Source organism: Monomorium pharaonis, chromosome 1, assembly GCF_013373865.1.
Source record: "Monomorium pharaonis isolate MP-MQ-018 chromosome 1, ASM1337386v2, whole genome shotgun sequence".
NCBI classification, from domain to species: domain Eukaryota; kingdom Metazoa; phylum Arthropoda; class Insecta; order Hymenoptera; family Formicidae; genus Monomorium; species Monomorium pharaonis.
In genome coordinates this window covers 2,404,443-2,423,612 of record NC_050467.1, presented here as the reverse complement: position 1 = coordinate 2,423,612, position 19,170 = coordinate 2,404,443, and the positions used below count along the sequence as shown (strand labels likewise).

Below are 19,170 nucleotides of genomic sequence, written 5' to 3'. Positions count from 1 at the left end.
TGTAGTGTCTGGTATGCAAAAAATAAGCATAGAATCATAATCATATGTAAATGATAAGTAACATGGACAACAGTAAGCAGTTGAGCATCATATCGCAGCTGCCTTGATTACGTGTGTAATGAAAAAAACATTCGAGGATATTGCCAGGCACAATGATAACTTGTAGTATCGCTGGTTCCTCAGACTAAAGAAAAAGAAACAAAATCGAGAGAAGAAGGACGCACGACTCTCTCGCCGAGTGAAACTTTTATTAATTATGCAACAATTGCATCGCCTTCCCGCGGGTTTCCTTCGGTTACGAAACGCGTTATGCAAACGGGGAAAAATAACGGACCTTTTCTGCTCTTTGTTCCTTTTATTTTTATTTTCCCGAGGCATTCCTCTGCTTCGCTCCATTGGGAGAGTCTCCCACTTTACGTAGGTACGCAGGGTACGCTGGAATCGGGCCGATTTCAATGTGTCTCGCTCGTGGCAATATTTATAAAAGGCACGTTTTTCATTCCGGCGGAGCGAAAACGGCGAGCACGAGCCCCGGTGCCCGGCAGGCACGTATGTCCGATAAATCGATAGGGCGATAAAGTGTCGATATGGAAAGGCTGGTTGCGCGCACCCGGTCGCCGAGGGGCATGAAGACACAGAATATTTTGTACGAATAATTCCGCGCTCTTCCTTCCTTTCCTCTCTTTCTCGTTTTGTTTCTTTCTCTTTTCAGTTTCTATCGATGCGACAATACACACGCTGATCGTACACCTGTGTCCCAAAATCCGCAGGGCGGAAACTTTAATTTCGGATCGGTATTATTCACGTGGGCGTAATTGCAAAATATCCTAACCGTGACTTTCATATTTTCCTCTCGTGACGATTGAAAATATGAATATCGTCATTAACGAGCACCGCGGTCTGCGAAAATGCGAGAGGTCACGACGCGAAGATGAAAACATTTCTCGGAATAATTAGAGCCTCCCCTACCGCCAGTCTCGGTAAGCGGCGTTAACGTTTACAATCCCTTTTCAGAGGATAATTCTGAGAAGGCAGGCAAATGAAACGATCAAACCGGACCATTCACAGATAAAAGTTGCGGGAAAATTTGTGAGAAGCTCAACAGGTCGAAAAAAGTCACATTCGTTATTAAAAGGGCCAAATTCTTTCGGTGCCCTCGAGCCTTTAAGTGATAACGTTCTACTTCGCGTAAAAAAAAAAAAAAAAAATCTCCGCGCCAGCACGAAGGGAAGATGTATCATCGCCGCGCCGTTCGGATGTGGAGAGACGATGCAGAAATAAAGCAGGAGGACCCGCGGTGGTTGTCATACGCCCACGCACGCGGAAGATAGTCGCAATTGTGTCATCCCCCTATACAGCCGATAGATAACAAGACACTAACAATCCTTCGGCTTCCTCGGCGAAGCCTGCGGGTAAAGGGCGGAAGTCTTGTGAGGCCCGATCGATGCTGTAACTGATTCCTTCGGACTTTTTTCTCATTTTCACTCTCCTTATGGAATTTTTATCTCCTGACAGTTAAGATGAGAGACCTTCGTCTGAATATCCGAGATACGTTGCCACTTTCGTTTGTTCCATTCAATAACGGAAGTATTGGTCTGTCTACATCTTGAATCCTTCATTCTGATGTCAAGATACACATATTGATCTCTTTTTATCTGTTATAATAATTATGTATATGTATGTACATGGAAACTTCCGTGGTTATTAATTGAACTGTATTACGTTACATGCTCCTTTATCGATCGTGAGAAATTCAATCACGGAATAAAGTATTGTTTCCTCTCCTATTACTTCGTATGTCGTTTACATTTTCTATATTGTTACTATCATTTGCGGTTTACGTCTCTCTTTGCTCAGGCTCTTGAGAGCTATTGCTCCAGAGTGCGGGATGAGACTTTTTTTTTTATCTCGCCGTCCCTCCCTTACATCCAAATATCCTTACGTTTATTTAATTCTTCAGTCTCTCCCTGTTCCCTTTCACTCAATTCGTTTACAATTGAATATACCGACTAAATTTAATTAACGTCTATAACGCCGCGTTATTACTCGCGTTCGCTTTCACCGTGTCACGATATGCTCGCGCTGTGATTATTCTGACGTATCTTCCCTTCTTCGCGCACGGGAGTAGTCAGTCACAGAAGAACGCAATAAAGCTATCTGTCCTTACAATAAAGTTGCCTATCTTTCTCTGTGTACCATTGCGCCTCTTACTTTCGTTCTTGTCATTCATTCGCTGTCTATCTCGCCCTTTGTCTCCACACACTCACTCACTCTCTCTCTCTCTCTCTCTCTCTCTCTCGCATTCTCTTTATGAGCAATGGAAGAGGTCGTCACACATGAGCGCGCGAGCGCCCATTTGGAGCAATAGACAGTATTTTTAGATCTTCTGTCTTTCTCCCCCTCCTCTCTCTCTCTCTCTCTCCTTCTAGCTCTGACTTTCTCTCTTTTCATATATCATATCTTCTTCTCTCTCGTTTCTCTCTCTCACTTTGTTCATCTCCCTCTTTTCCTTCCCATCGTCTGTCCACGGGTAAACCTCGCCTTGTCGACGTTGCGTGCTGATCAAACCCCCTCGTAACAAATGCGAAGGTCTACGTCGCCGATGTCATTATCGACCGACATTCCGCCACGTGCAAATCGTCCAAGGCGGTCTCACACCTGTCCGAAGAATCATTGCGCGTGGTCTTTTTTTAGACCGTCGCCTCTCGGACGGGGGCGAGATCGTCTCCAGACGAAGGGAGAAGGCATCGCGATGAATATTGAAGTCGAGACATAAGTAAAAGGCTGCCCGGCGTCGTTCGTTAAAAACGTATGATTCTCTACGTACGAATGCTAGTCTTCTTTTCAATTCTTAATGTAATTCGAAATAATGTAAGAGCTCCGATATAATAAAGATAATTTCGAGAGCGTTACGTCCAAACCACGTAGGAACGCACATCAGAATTACATTCCCGTTAGGCTGTGCGCAAAGTTTATTTGTTCGTTTCCCGCATAGGCAGAAAATAAGTTCGGAGGAGAGCAGCATCAGCGAGGTGATGTCATGGTACACGAAGGTGAACGCCGCTATGCTGGACCACCTGACTAAGCAGATCAAGGAGACGGACAACAGCGGGGTGTGGAGGTAACGCGTATTATCGATGTCTCATGAAAGATCGGGAAACAATCATCCCCCGCGATGGATATAATATCCCTCGCGAAGGAAAAAAGTGCGATTCACGGGAACTTCCGTTCCAGGTATTTGATAGCCTTCAAGAACCTCCTGCGGAGCATCGAGAGCCTCGGGATCGCCTCCGTGGAGGGGATCAATTACTTCGGCCGAGGTCTCCTCTTCGGTGACAACTACATCAATTACGTTCGCCACGAGGCGCTGGGTAGCGACCTTCTGACCGCCGCCCTGACGTACGTGCCCTCTTTGAAGAAGTTTTACGAAGAGCTCACGCGCACCATGCCCGAGTACGACAAGATCAAGGCAAGGTAAAATGTTTCTCGCACTCCCCCTTTGCGCCACGCCGGTGCTCACACGGAAATGGTCTCGTCGGAAGAAGGTTCTTGACCTACGCGCTTATATTTTTCGAAATATAAATATCTGAACAAGAGAAGGGGATAAAAATTGCGATTACTTCGCAATACTAAAAAATCTGAATTGCTATTATATAATTAACAAATAGATTTTTAGTCGTAATTATTAATCGATAAACTGATTCGATTTTGTCACATGGGAAGACGAAAGACGGATATATTTATGCTTCAATTACAATTTTAAAAAATTAAACATTTTTTACATAAAGATATTTGTGAATCATTTTTCATCTTGTTCTCGTGAGAAAGTGCAGATTCCTCGGTAACCGTTTCGCGTTTATGAACGTCGACGGCGCGGCGTAACAAGCCGATGATAGATTATGGTAATAAAAACGGGCAAATAAGACGAACGTTTTGCATTCTCTTCTCAGACGAGACGAGATCCTGCAGAATCAAAAGAGGGAGTCGAGCGTAGAAGACGCAATCGCTTACCTCGACTCGATGGCCACTTACATCGACGAGCTGCGGAAACTGCAGCGGGAATTGCGTCACATGATAAGGTAACAAATCTTCATAATGGAATTGTTTCTTCGTCTAGATTCGAAAACAAGAAGGGGAATCCCTGCAAATCCATCCACACCGGGACGAGTACGAGGGGTATTTCGATAATTGCTATTCTAATCGGGAAAGAATCGATCCCTCGCTCCGCAGGATGGGACAATTTGTAGAAGAAACCTCTCCTTGAAAATTACTCGACTCACGATTAAGTGTAATTTATTTCGAAGGCGGAGAATATCAACTTCGGTCACGTACGAGTAAATTTGTTTAATCAGACTTTAATAGATCAAATCAATATTCTTAAAGCAGATTAAAAATTTTTTTTTGTTTCTCTCTTGTCTCTTAGAAATCATTTTATATTATATTATATATATTGAGTATAAAATAGTTTGATTACATTTTATAAAATTTTAATAAAATCTTACATAGTCCACATTGTCCTATATAACACTATATGATTTTAAGAATAAATTTTAAAAGATTATCTCCGTGGACATTATTATAAAGCATGTTTATTGCAATTTTCGTTAGGGATTACGTAAATTCGACGTTACAAGACGCGAGCAACAAGGAAGTCGCGGGGATCGCTATCGTCGTTCTGGTTCTGGTTGTATCCCCTATCATCATCATACTGATGCGCAACGCCGTCGCCACCATTCAGGTTTGCGCTCGGCGATTCAAAGCCGTCGATTTGATTTCCTCTCGTATTATAGTTACATGCCACTCTCTTTCATACGTGGCGCTCGCAATAATTTGTATACAGGACGTTTCAATTTTCATTGTAGATTTTTTGGCAGATTTTAGAACCTGATTTTCCATCGATTAGATTTGTCACCTCGGGAGTTTTACAAAAATATTTAAGCAACGCGTTATAAGTAAATGGAGAACAAAATTGTACGAGAGAATATGACAGACAGGTTCGATAATTCTTTTTATTAATCGCTCGTCTAAACTTGATTTCAATTTGCGAATTTCACAATACAATTCTATCCGATTCGTCGTTAACGTGTCAACGTTAACTTCACCCATTTTGTCAGATGAAATGTACGCGAAAGAGACATGGGAAATTTTCGCAAACGTGCGTTAATTACTTTGCATCGTGATAAATCCTATAACTCGATTCCACGCTCCCGAGGCCACGAGGTCGTCGACGAATAAACGTCGCGGCGCGTGACTGACGTCTCAATGGAAAACCAGTTGTTGGAGTCTAGGTCGCGATGAGAGAAGTTTCAGCCTCTGAACAAAAGCGTTTTTATCGCTTATAAAGCTTTCGTTCTATTTACCAGAGGAAATTAGTAAACGATATTAATCCGTCATTATTTGTTATTACTAATTATTATTTTATTCGCGGAAAAAGTATTTTTTCATATGAGAATCCATCTTTTTTGCAATGTTAAAATAATGTATCTCTTTCCATCATCAATTTGTACGCAAGTTATTTCGTTTTTTGACAGATTGTGATTCTAATAACTTGATATTTTTTAAAATTCTTTTCTCAAATTATAGATATATATAAAAAAGAAGATTCTCACTTTGCAATTAAATAATATAATCTAACTACTAAATCTTAACTGTGCATTATTACAGATGTATGCTGCGAATTTGGCTCAGAAGGCACGCGAACTCAAACGCGAAAAAAGAAAGAGCGACACGTTGCTCTTTCAAATGCTTCCACCCAGTGTTGCCCAACAACTCAAGCAGACCCAGCAGGTCCAAATTATCTAAATTATTTTTTGAATATCTCAAATAAATAATTTATAAAAATTTAAGAATTTAAAACGTGTTTTGTGCTCAACACTCGTATGATCGAATGATTATTAAATACTTTGAATCTTTTTAAAAATATTTTTACATTAAATCTCAATCTGCACCTGTAAATTAGCAGATTAATTTTTATCATTTTTAAAAATATACTCTACTCTAAAGTTTCAGTTTTTCGAAGCACATTTCGATCTTTGGGGGTAAATAAATTTTTCAAATCGAATTGATCTACAAGCTCCACTAGGTCGTTAAATACTCTTTCAATTTAAACTTTTTCGCGGTTCGCGCTTTTTCTGGATGATCGATCGTAAAGAATATGAGAAAACGAGTTTTTTTCATTACCTGCAATCTATTCACCCTCACCCGCGTTCAATGGATTCATAAATTTTTTTGTCCGTCAGGTGCCAGCGGAGTATTACGAGGCGGTGACCGTCTACTTCAGTGACATAGTCGGCTTCACGGAGATCGCCGCGGAGAACACGCCCCTCGAGGTGCGTCCCCCCCGTTCCACCGTTCTATTCTGACGGCAAATGATCGATCGATCTCGATGCGAGTTTCCAAATTACGCGGAAGTTCCATCACAGGATGCTTCTGCTCGTTGCCGCTATATGATGAAATCGCGCACATACCATGCGAATTCCCGCGAGACGCACGCAAGGACTATTCCGCGTTACAACTAATTATCATTCATCTTCCCTCATGTCATTTTCATTTTGTCGTTTTTTTATTATTTATTATTACTTTCACGAGCGCTTAGGTTGCTTTGATTGTTCGTATTATTTATTCAGTCCTACCTTGATTTTCCACTTTCCAGGTGGTGACGTTCCTCAACTCGATCTACAAGCTATTCGACGCACGCATCGAGTGCTATGACGTCTACAAGGTAGAGACCATCGGGGACTCCTACATGGTTGCTTCCGGTCTGCCCGTTAGAAATGGTAAAAGTACGAAATACCCTCCAGTTCCACGTGTTGCGTCTTGAAGCATGGTCGATGTTGGAACAATGCGGCACCTTCTTTTTTAGATTCTTTATGTACATTGCTCAACAATGATTCGTTTTTATCGATCTAATTATCAATCGCTGCGAAATAGTCATTAGATCGATAAAGATTGTCAAACAGTGTACACAAATTCTTTGGCTCCTCACAGAACTGGAAAATAATAGAAAAATAATTTTTAATTTTTTGGTATCATTATGTTATTGGTATCATTATGTTGTAATAGTCATTATTTTTCTTGTCTGTAACGATAACGAATATTATCATTATTGCTTTTATCGTTACTTACAAATTTATAAATGTATAATACATGCTTATGGAGCATAGTACAATTAATCTAAACCATTATAGATTTCGTGTTGAACTAGTAAAAAAAATTATCAAAGTTTTATGAAAAAGTAAATAAAGAACAAATTATTAATTTCTATGTAACAACCTTTTATAAACGGCGCGCCACTTTTACAACGTTCAACCTGGCTCCTGGATGATTAAATGTAAACCATGTGATTTCCTCTTGTATTCTGTACTTGAGTATATGCTTTGCTTCTTTCACTCGCCTAACACGTCTCTTCACTTCGTGTTTCTCTCAGGTGACAAGCACGTGTCCGAGATCGCTACAATGGCGTTGGACTTGCTGGCGGCTTCGTCCGTATTCCAGGTGCCCAAACGTCCCGGCGAACGGCTGCAGATACGAAGCGGGGCTCACACTGGGCCCGTCGTCGCTGGCATCGTCGGGAGCAAGATGCCTCGTTATTGCCTCTTCGGTGATACCGTGAACACAGCGAGTCGCATGGAATCGACCGGCGAAGGTATAAATAAGTTAAAATAAGATTGAACTGTTAACGAAAACACAATCTTCATATCTTCTTTTACATTCTTCAAATCAATTTCAATATTATTCACTTGTGCATTTGTATTTTCTTCATTATGTTTCAAAATACCAATTAAATTTTTATACCTTTTTCTTCAAGCCCTGAGAATTCACATCAGCTTGGAGATGAAAAAAGCGCTCGACGCTGTGGGCGGTTTCAAGATCGAGCATCGTGGCCTTGTTGACGTAAAGGTATTTTAATCCTTTATATAAATTATTATAACATATTGATTTTTCTCTCTTCAGCCTATCGACACGATCCTATATATATTCTATATACATTTTATATTTATTCTGAGAGAATGTTGAGATAAAAATTTAATTTTAATAGATAATTTCTTAATTTTTTATCGATAATTTTCTATTGAACTTGCTCTCTGAACGCGTGTTTCATTTTCGTCCGCGCTTTCCTCAGGGTAAGGGCCTCATGGACACGTATTGGTTGGAGTGCAAGGACGGTGGTATCGCACGCGCTGCTGAGCTCGACTTGCCAACATTCTTCGAGGACGTGAGACCGGTCTTCATGCGACGCCTGCGTGAGGAGGGTACCCTCTGATGCGAACCGTACTCTCGTCGGGACCTCTGGTACCTGAATCGGCGCCCGAATCCGTGCATCGTCCGGCTGTCCCAGCCAAATCTGATCGACCACCTGAAGCGACCGGGCCAGGGTCGCAAAAACCGCTTATCCCATCCGAATCTGCACATTACACCCATCAAAATCACACCGCAGTCGCAGTCGAGCATCGAGTCCCAGGACTCGGGCACCTATGAGTGCACCCGCTCGACCACCCCTTGCCCGCCGAGTTACTCGCCTGCGAGTCAGCGCAGCCGTTACTCGCAGCCGAACCTGCCGACCCTGCTGATCTCGTACGATCGGCGATCGGGCGGCTCGCCGGACCGTCGCATCCGTATGTCACAGCCGACCCTCAACTCCAGCTTGAGCGGCATCAACTCGTTCAACTTCGGCATGCACCGTGGCAGCGGTGGCGGTCGCCTGTCCTACACTAGTCTACGTGCCACCTCGGGTGATAACAGCATCAACGAGGAGGAGAGGCTGTCGACGCCAAACGTGCACGCCCTGGGCGGCAGCGGCAGCCCCCGTGGCAGCCTGACGATGGAGCGCAGCTCGTCGCGGCTCTCGCAACCAGATGTACGTCGGTTCATTCTTCGGCAAGAGAAGCGCGAGCGATTGTCGCAGCCCACCCTTGTCACCGGCGATTACTATCCCGGCCGGACGCAGCAGCGATTGTCCCAGCCGTGCCTGAGCAGCGGCGGTATCGGCATACATTCATCCTCGCCACCACCCTTCCCTCTCAAACATAAGAGATTCGGGCCCGCCCTCCTACAGGTGAGCCAACGCGATCGTTTATCGCAGCTGGACATCGGCGGCAAGTACCGAAACATCAAGGATCATGGGGGTGGCAACAACGCCGCGCAGGTCAAATTCAATCGCGATCGGTTCTCAATACCAGAGTTGGAAACACAGAACGACCTGCGGCTGATCGCCGGCACACCTAAGCAACGTTTCAGCCTGGATAGCCAGTTGGCAAAGCAGCGCTTTAGCCTGGACAGCCAAGATAGCTGCAAGTCGCGCCTGCTGCCGATTGCCAGCTCGCCGATCTTCGAGCATCAGCAAATGAAGACCGAGGAGCTCACAGGACTGACGTCTGACAAACTGAAGAGCCCCACCTGCGAGGGTCTGCAGAGCGTAATCGTCGCGAGTACGTCGCCAATCTTCCCGCCCGGCGAGAGGCGATTTCTCGCGCCAGACTTTCCGTTCACGGGGAGGAAAACGTCGCCAAAATCGCCGCCCAAAACGGAAGTCAAATCTCCGTTCCCGTTCTCGAAGTTAGGGCGCGGCGGCAAGCCACCGCCAATTCCGGTCCGAGAGAGAATGTCGGTTCCTGAGATCAGAAACTCAAGTTTGCGCCGGCTGCTGGACCCCCCTGTCCGGCAGCGGCACAGCATCGCCGGCAATCTGAGGCAGTCGCTGATGTCGCCGGTGAAGCTATCAGAGTTCGGCACCGGCAGCAGGAAATCGCCGCGATACTCGATCGACGACGCGCTTGAAAAGCTGAAGCTGATCGAAAAGGAGGAGAATCGCCGGAACCAGGAGACGAGCGAAAAACAAGAAATCAATGAACAAGATCAGCAACAGCAACAAGAGAAGAAGCACATCCAGCGGCACTATTCGTACACGTACGAGACGCCTGGTAGCGACGACAGCAGCGTCTCGACGCTCGGCAAACTGAGCGTGGGCGGCACGCCGAAGCGCAAGTTCCTCGAAAGTAATTTCGATGAAAACGAGCAAGTAATTACAACGGTAATTGAAACGGAAGTGCCGATGATCCTACCGAGCACGCCCGCCAAGTACGCAAAGAAAGCGCAGGCATACTCGAACGAGACACCCAAGTGGATTCGAAAGTACCTGGAGAGCGACAATCCGAGAGTGGGAAGCAGAAAGGCCTCCGACCCTGGCAAGGAAAATTTCATCAGAATGAACCGCAGGAGCAGCCGTAGGAAGAGCTCGCTGGAGTCGATCGAAGGCGTAACGAAGAAGCCCCAGGAGAAGGCTCGCTCAAAGTCCGCCAGTTGCGAGGAGAGAAGCGCCAAGGACTTTCCGGCAGAGCAGAAAGGCAACGTGAAGGAGACTTACGTGAGGATCGTACCGTCCAACAACGCCCAGCAGGAGAACAGATACGAGGTCGGTGTGGAGACCACCGCGTGGACGAAGACCGACGACCGGGGTCTCTACGGCGACGACACCGATACGGACGACTCCACGTCAATTTAAATAGAGAAAGGAAGTTTCACATATTATCTATGGGATGAAAAGCTATTGAAAATTCGAACAAATTTGCTTCGTTTACCATACGATTACACTGGTCATTATTATTTTGGCAAATATATCAGAACGATTAATCAATACAATTGATATCAATTTATTCGAATACTTAATTATTCAACAAATGTATTCAATAAAAATTTGAAGAAAAATTTTAGAAGAAATTTTACAGGCTCTTGAATTTTCGACTATCAGTCGTTTGAGAATTTCCGACTATAAATAAGAATGAGAAATCGTAAGTCGGGACATTGCTGTTATGTAAAATATTTGCATAACGAGAGTCTTAAAAATTTACCTAATTGTATTACATAAGAGACTGAAGAGAAAAATATGTGTACACTGCATGTGTATCTTAAATCAGTGAAACAAGAGTAGTCAAACACGTGATCAAGACAGATCGAGAGATCAAAAACAAAAAAAAACGTAAAAAATGATCTCGAACAGAAATCTCGAATATTTTGTACTTAAATACGTTGCACTCGATGTCTCGTCCGATAAGCCAGAAGATGAAAATCGAATGCAAATACCTATTTTTGCACGAATAAAGAGGACCACGAAATACGCGATACTCCGCATACATTCAGCCTAAATACTCGGATCAATGCTTTACTAATTTTCTCTACATCAATCTTTTGAAATAATTTCTGCTTTGTACATATCTCTAATGTCCAAGGGAGAAGTCAAAAAGGATATAGGACGATCGAAAAGACTCGCGATACTGAAAAGCAAATCTTTGGATCCTCATCAAAGTCACACAACACCAAGCTCATCAAACCTCGAATTTTCGAATTTTCAAACAATTGTGTGAGACCGTTCGATCGTTCTGCATATAATGTGTATTTTGTGCGCTATTTTTATCAAGCTTGTTGGACTAAGTATGTAAGAATTAAGTGTAAAGATAGGTACCTTGTACATACATCGATGGAAAGTCACAATGTATTACTGGATGTCGACCGTTGCATCGTTACAAAACTTACAAGATCGTTTAATGTTTTTGAACGTACAAACTCTTCATTTCTCGAGAGGATATTTTTGCTTGCAAAAACTGTGTCGGATCTCTTCGATTATATTGTAATATTAATCGTGAAATCAATTTATTTAGGATAACGTGCAACGCGCTGAACGTTCATTTTTAATGATACTAGTCATTAACATCATTTTAAGAGCAATTGGATATATATATAGGGTGCCTTTGATGAATTGCCTCTGCAAAATTTAGTCATTGTCCTATTTTGTTATTTCCAAATCAATTATTAAATATTGATGTTTAACAACCCATGTAACATTTCTTTAAACAATTTCATTAATATGTCAAAGTTCCTAATTTAATCTGATATTTACTTTTAATCAAACTTGCTTATTATACATCATTTATAAATAGTTAGAAAACTTTTGGTAGAAAATGATTTTAAAATGTTAATGTAAGCCTTGTGAATTTATTTACATAATATACTCATATAATTTATTAAAATTTTAACTATTTTTTAATTATTTGATATTATTTTCAAGCAAATTTTCTTGGAATTACATATTTATCTTCTTCTGTTTATAACAAAATATTAGAAATATGTTATACTTAAGCGCCCTGTATTTATACATACGATACGTACGAATGTATATGTAAACGTTGAGTAGTCATTCTTTTCTTTAGCAGTATGTCATTTTACTCCTATATACATATGCTATATGTACGACATTTAATACACAAGAGTAAACACGTCAAATATTAGTCAAAATATACATAGAATAATACATTATACCTTGTAAAAAAACGTGCCATCTGTGTACATCCGATTATATATAGATCAAAATACATAATCCATTGTTATAGCCTGAAAGAATTCTTCCAATCCTTTGATCATATCATTCACCTTTTTATATTGCGTTGCATATGTCATCAAAATTCTTTGTGCATCATATAATTTTATAGTTCAGTTGCTTCTGTTAAAATTAATCAAGAACTCTTCTCGTCTTTATCTTCTGAAAATGATCATGTTTTATTCCAAAGAAAGACACAATAATGTCATGAATTCTCTCTACAAGAATAACTCAATAGAGAGATTTTATAACTCAATAGTCATAGAATAGCTCGGTACAAAGTTGTCTATAATGTATAGTAAAATAGAAATGTGCGAACTATTTGAATTATAAAATCAAATCAAGTAATATTTGAATTTGAATCTATATTTATAATATCAAATTTAAGTTATTTGAAAATTTCAAATCTAAGGATTTCAAATATAAATAACATATATATACATATATTGATATATATATATATATATATATATATATATATATATATATATATATATTGACAATCTTACAAAATCATATTTACAGTAATTTTATATCATACAACCTATATTATTTAGAATTTATCAGTGGTTTGCCATTGTCTTTCAAAAGATAGCAATCAATTAAACATTTGATACAATCTAAGTGAATACTTTAAATGTGGATTTTTGACACAGATCTAGTTTCCACCATATGTTTGCTTTGATTTCAATTCGGAATGAAACAATATTGAAATCGATAGAAATTTGTGTAATAGTACTTAATACACTCTTATTTCAGTTTGATGAGAGTAGCATTTAAAAACAAACTCAAATCTGTAAGTAGAAGCTGTAATAATTGAATAATGCCAACTTGATAAATTTTTTGCTAAAATGCGTCAATGTCTATATATGTAATATGCGAAAACTATTTTCATCTTTAACCCAAGAGTAATCCAAACAAATTATATAATAATTATATAATATAATAATGGGCCTGTTCGCGTTACTTGCACTTTTCGCACTCTTCGCTTTTTCTTTCTCCAGTGCTCGAGTATATATTTATCTCGTTTAAAGTGCAAAAAATTTTGGGGATTTCAAGCAACGCGAACAAAACTAATAAACGCGATTTTTAGTATGTAACACAATAAAAACAACGTTATATGTTAATATATCTATGTACATAATAAAGTTGGTAACTCTGAAGTAGGAACTTGACTCACTTCTACTTTACTTCCAAAATTAGTTGCTACATTTGTTTTCGTTCCGAATTAAAAACTAAACTAAATTGATACGTTCGGTGGAAACTAAACTAGAGAAAGCAGACGCATAAATAGAAACTCTTACGGCATGCTCACCATTTTTCTTATACAGAAATCGTTTTTCTTATTATCTATATATTTATATTATCTATGTATCTATATTATCTATATTAAAATCCAACTAAATAATAATTATATTATTAAAAATTCTGTTTTCACAATTTGATTCGATTAGATTCGCCATTAAAAAACTTTGATTCGCACATCTCTAAATACTAAGTTCTCTGTAAATGCAGCCTCTCATAATCACGATCACGAATAAATAATTGGCATAAAAGTTTTCCTAGCTAGACATCATGCACCATCAGATAACATATTTATTGTGAAGGCGATGCTCCTTAAGACATGGCATTGAGCAAAAACGATTGGCGTTGTATTCGAAAGGCACCTTATCAGTCATGTCAATGGCGCACTGGAAACATCGCGAGATCACGGTATATCCCTCGTTCAACATCCGATTGTGTATGACCAAAGCTCTCTACAAAAAAAAAAATAAAAACCGTTAAGTAAAATTTAAACTATTAACACGCTTTCAACACTGCATAATAACGTACCTTCTCTTTATCGCTGAGATTTAAGAATCTTTGTTTTTCGTTTTCTTCCTGCTTTTTCAACTCAAATTCCTTCCTCTTAACTTTCTCCTTGAAACGCTTCAACTTCCGTTGCTGTCTTTTCTTCTCAATCTCCGCTTGTTCTATCTCATCAGAGAGCGGCCCAGGTATTTGAGACTATTGAGTGTTAAAATATATAAAAGTTTATAAAACTATATAAAACTATTTTTAAGTAGGTATATTGATTAATATTTTGTTATAAATAAATACTTTTTGATAGTTGAACTTGTCCGGGTTAACTTCCATAAATCTCCTAAACATATTTCTAGTCTTTTTATCGTTCGCAGCAGCATAAGGTGTCTGCAGTTTTTTATTCTTATTGCAAGGGTCAGATCCAATTTCCAGCAGTAGCCTGTTGACAAATATTGAATTACATAAAACCAGATTAGGATTACATAAAACCGGATTAAGTTAATATAATTTTTTAATTAAATTAAGTTGAAGTTAATGAGTAATAAGTTTTATTAAACTTTTAACTTTATAACTTTTAATTCATTACGCAACCCTATAAATAAAACCAAAGATTGTATTAAAATTATAAAATTTATTCAATAAGTATAACGCACATACCATACTTGCTCGCAATGTCCACCAAGCGCCGCCAAATGCAGCATTGTATTGCCATCCTCATTAGTATCATTAACCAGTTTCGCTACATCATCCGTGTTCACAAGATTATTATTGGACCTAATGCAATCGTTGTCCGTAATATCTTTTTTCTCCTGTTCCTCCTCGCACGCCTTGATTTTTGCTAACAAGTTATTAATGACTGATGATAACAAATCATTATCGCCTTGTTTACAGGCAGTCCACAATTTAGTTTTAGCATCCGATAGCACTTCATTGTTCATTGGAGCTAAAAATAATAAAACATTTTAAATAATAAGTCAATAAAAAAATATGTTAATAAATTTTTTATTTTCTCTAAATTTTAATAAAAAAACATTTTTATTTCCTATTTAAACTATAAATATTTTCTCACGTTTTTGAATTATTGCACAGAAATTGCAATCTTAATATAGATTGTTTATTAAAAGATGAGACTTACTGTCCTTTTTCACTTTCTTTTTCTGTCGATAAGCTTTCTTGTTCTTTAAGTACCTTGGTACAGTATCTTGAAATGCTTGTAAATTCTCCTTAAATGATACCTCAAAATTTTCTTCAGTTAGAGGGAAATTTAACGAAAAATGTGCATCCATTTCAGATTCGGAGGACGATTGAGCTAATCTAACTATAATATCTGTATAATAAATAACAAAATAGAAAGTCTTCCTATAATTCAGCACCATATATCACACAAATATATTAATATTTGTGCACAAATAATTTTAGCAATAATCACAGCATATCTTGTATTTTAAAAATTGAGTGTCCTAAAACTAATTCATATATACCTGGTTAATGATATATACCTGGCAGTGGCCGATTTGGACTCTTTCTCGATTTCGCCCTATCTATATGCGGACGGGAATTCCGATGTTGTTTCTCCGGAGTAGATTGCGCGGGTGCCTTAATCTTATCGTTCTCCTGCGAATTACCGTTAGAATTATGTTCAGTAGCAATTTCTCCCTCAGGTATCTCACTCATAATCTCCGGTTTTGAGACCTTCTTACGTATGGGCTGTCGCGGAGAATTAGGGAAACAGTCGGTAAAATCCTCCGCGCAACCTGAAATAGGTTACAACATTATAATAACAAATTAATAAACAACATGGACTGATTACAAATAAAATTTAGTGAACAACTATTTACCATAGATCTCCATGGTGCTTAAAATGTCATACACCCTCTTGACTTCCCTGAACGTTGCTCTTCGAGTAGGGAATGGCAGTGGTCTTATTCTAAAATCGTTCTTATCTAAAGGAGGATTCTTGCCACCAAAAAGCACGGTTCGATTGTGCGGACCGACTGCTCGGTACAAAATAGCTGACGAATTATTGATGTGCAGTGACCATGATTCCAATATCTCTTGCACATGCTAGAAACATTGTCATATTGGTTTGTAATTTTTCCAGACAGTTTAATCGGCTATTAATATTAAAAGTATCAAGCAATCATTTAAATGACCATTTTTTTAACTATATTATAAAATTTAGTTTTTAATCACATTTCTTTATTTTTATAGTAATTTATTCATTTGGTCCCTTTAGTAAATTGATACTTCTAGTGTTAAATAAATCATTGATCTTCTCAGAATTACGGGAACATTTAAAAGTATGTACCCGAATAAGTGATTCTTCATTATACTTTCGTAAACTGGCACCAGCGCTTTTTGCATGATTTGTACGAGAACTCTGGGCAAACCCTTGTTTTGCTCGTACGGTATAAGAGTGAAAAGTCTTATGCACGAGAGGCTCACCATCTGCAAGATACATCGAAACGAACGGATGTAACAATTGCGCGCATCAAAAAAATATTCTTTTAAGATGCGTACCCTGAAATACAGCTGCGGCGAAATGTCCACCACCGACCATAATCACCGTCCACTTGGTCTTTTTGCCACTGTCCAGCGCCTGGGCGATCATCTCAGTGTCTTTTTCAGGAATATTCTAAAACGTAATTGCATATCTCCCGATCTGGCAATCTACAGAGCACGCGCCAAGTGACTCTAACAAAGTGGATCAAGTTTCAAAATAATACTTTATGTGCACAAGTGTACCTTTCTCACAGATTTATGTAAAGACCATTCTATAATAACGTAAATGTCGTAAGTGATCATAAGATGTATTTGTTCATTTGTATTTATGTAGATTAGTTTTAATCTCAATTTAACTTTCTTTTTATCTTTATCTGTATAGTTCCAAGAGAGCAAGAAAAACCGAGAGTTAAAATTAATTTACATTGATAAAAATAGACATATATCTGTGCCTTGCAATACTTTACAATCACTTATAACTTGTAATTATGATATTGTAAAGTAATTTTTTGCTGTAGTAGTAACGCATAGATCTACCATGTGCTTCTCTAACCGATCCAACAACAACAAACCTTCTTGTGATGCAACAGACACCGATAGATGCTGAATATGTTGCCATCGTCATTTTCAAAGAACACCTTGGTGTGACGGCTCGCGACGATCTTCAGTTTTCGCTCCTTGGACATCTCCTCGTTGTACTCCGTGTCCGAAATATCCGACTCAATTATCCTGCCACGTCTTTCTGACACCTTTCTAGACCTGGAGAGTCCAGTCTTACTTGGTAGCTCGTTCTTGGTTTGCTCAGACGAAGTTCCAGTCTCTGAAGTACCAGCATCGTCCTCGTTCTCAGACTCTACCTCACTACCAGACAGACTAGACATGTCGCCTACAAAATTCTCATATGCCTAACTTGTTTCCACCATCAGATCTGCAAAGTCTGCACATGGTAGCCATGTACTTCATCTCAGACTGTACCTTCGCCAGCTAACTTATTGAAACTGTCCTCACTAATTGACTTTAAACCATTCAGATGTTGCTTCAGATTGTAACGATGCCAATCCAGCTTGTAGTGGAGTCTCTGCTGCACCTTATCCTCAAACTCTGTGTTACAGTAGGAGCAACATAAGGAATCAGACACCACCAGCTGGCTTAATATCTGTTCATTATCGTCAGGCACTGCAAAGTAAAAAAATATGGAACTATTGGCTACAGATACTTTCTGTATTTTCCTTATGTGTAGAACTTAAAGATAACCTCTTGCTGATATTTAAAAATAATCTCATTAAGAAATAAAATTGAATTCCCCTTAAGTTCCTATAATTAAGTTTTATCTCTCTATAGTCCAAAGAAATATCTGATATCATTAATTTCTTGATTAATATCAAATTTAACTGATTACATTAGAGATATAAAGGCAAATCTTCACTGATAATCCTTATAATTTTTTAACATATCAACGTTATCATTGTATTGCACATTTTAATGTAACCGAATTCTGGAATACGGTATGGGAAAAAATGTATTACATCACATCGTAACACTACACATGTTAAATGATATTAAATGATAACGTTCTTAACATAATAAAATATCAATTTTATCGAACATAAATCAAAATAATAAACAAATAGAAACTTCAATATTCTTGATTTTTTAATATTAAATTCTTATATTTAAATTCGAATGAACTTATGAAATACTTGAAACAAGTATTCAATTGGAGTAATTTACACAGTATGCTTTCTTTCATGTGCGAGTGCTGCATGTATTGCATGCACTCTGCACGATTGTCTTCAAACCGATCAATTTGTAAAAGCTGTGAAATATCATTTCAACAAACATAATTGTTCGTTTAGAAAGAACATACAAAAAATATACTTTTTGAAATATATATAAAATAAATATAAAATATATATGTCTGCTCTTTTCGTGTCTTGTCAAATGTCACATTATACTTGCGTTGTTCTACACCTTCTGCACTCTGCACAATTCGAATGTCTGACGCCTCAAAAACAAAGATTTTTACCGCAAAAAATAAACAAACGCATCCTCACAAATCACGATTGCGATCTCCACAAAAAAATGTCAAATATTTGTAATACGCGACTCACCAAATGAAGACGACGATTGCATGCATCGCGCGACCTTGATACCCCTGGTGATCCGGCTGAAGTCGTCGGAGCTGTGGATCTTGTAGACCTGATGATCCGTCGTTTTCGCGATCTCGCTGGGTTGATGCGTTTCATTCTCCATCATGAGAAAGACCAAAGAAGGCCGACAGATAAATCGACACAGAAAATTAACGGGCGGGACGGCTAAAGAATCTGCCAAGATTCGTACAGCGATACCAGCCGATACACGAAGTCCGCGTACCAACTGTTTCGTCGCTTCGCGCAAGCCTCTCGCGATTGCGTCATCGCGCGTTGTTACCATGCATGAGCGCGTGCCTCGTTATCGGGCGGGACATTTGAACGGGTTAAGGGAAGTGTGCGTGA

General features: G+C 39.2%; 4 protein-coding genes across 10 annotated transcripts in view; 2 read left to right on the top strand and 2 right to left on the bottom strand.

Moving 5' to 3' along the window:
* LOC105830429 (ester hydrolase C11orf54 homolog) overlaps positions 1–6,762 on the bottom strand; it is a 34,325-nt gene extending 27,563 nt beyond the window's left edge. Inside the window, exon 1 of the mRNA XM_028192290.2 lies at positions 6,633–6,762. The gene's annotated coding sequence lies outside the window, so the exon portion shown is untranslated. The remainder of the gene's footprint in view (positions 1–6,632) is intronic.
* LOC105830427 (receptor-type guanylate cyclase daf-11) overlaps positions 1–8,295 on the top strand; it is a 32,192-nt gene extending 23,897 nt beyond the window's left edge. For 4 of the 6 annotated variants that reach the window (XM_028192287.2, XM_012669736.3, XM_036292988.1 and 1 more), the window contains 10 exons: positions 2,996–3,121; positions 3,235–3,474; positions 3,951–4,079; positions 4,609–4,738; positions 5,665–5,787; positions 6,240–6,329; positions 6,653–6,782; positions 7,427–7,645; positions 7,808–7,899; positions 8,123–8,295. In XM_028192287.2, the coding sequence (XP_028048088.1) occupies positions 2,996–3,121; positions 3,235–3,474; positions 3,951–4,079; positions 4,609–4,738; positions 5,665–5,787; positions 6,240–6,329; positions 6,653–6,782; positions 7,427–7,645; positions 7,808–7,899; positions 8,123–8,263 (1,420 nt within the window). In that variant the 3' untranslated portion in view covers positions 8,264–8,295. The remainder of the gene's footprint in view (positions 1–2,995; positions 3,122–3,234; positions 3,475–3,950; positions 4,080–4,608; positions 4,739–5,664; positions 5,788–6,239; positions 6,330–6,652; positions 6,783–7,426; positions 7,646–7,807; positions 7,900–8,122) is intronic. The other 2 variants (XM_012669737.3, XM_028192288.2) reach the window with 1 other exon arrangement.
* A 289-nt stretch (positions 8,296–8,584) lies between these two features.
* LOC114254878 lies at positions 8,585–12,386 on the top strand. The gene has a single exon (XM_028192289.2). It carries the CDS (start codon positions 8,618–8,620, stop codon positions 10,499–10,501), a length of 1,884 nt encoding a protein of 627 aa, XP_028048090.1. The 5' UTR covers positions 8,585–8,617; the 3' UTR covers positions 10,502–12,386.
* LOC105828927 (ankyrin repeat and zinc finger domain-containing protein 1) lies at positions 11,099–19,147 on the bottom strand. 2 transcript variants are annotated; one of them, XM_036292945.1, is made up of 13 exons: positions 18,787–19,147; positions 17,651–17,851; positions 17,248–17,561; positions 16,694–16,808; positions 16,482–16,621; positions 16,012–16,237; positions 15,673–15,927; positions 15,309–15,500; positions 14,831–15,116; positions 14,471–14,612; positions 14,204–14,377; positions 14,038–14,127; positions 11,099–12,532 (listed from the first exon to the last, which is right to left on the bottom strand). In XM_036292945.1, exons 1-13 carry the CDS (start codon positions 19,106–19,108, stop codon positions 12,503–12,505), a joined length of 2,487 nt encoding a protein of 828 aa, XP_036148838.1. In that variant the 5' UTR covers positions 19,109–19,147; the 3' UTR covers positions 11,099–12,502. The 2 variants fall into 2 exon arrangements, with proteins under 2 accessions (XP_036148838.1, XP_012522959.1); XM_012667505.2 differs by lacking the exon at positions 11,099–12,532 and having other exon boundaries at positions 13,210–14,127.
* Positions 19,148–19,170: the final 23 nt, after the last annotated feature.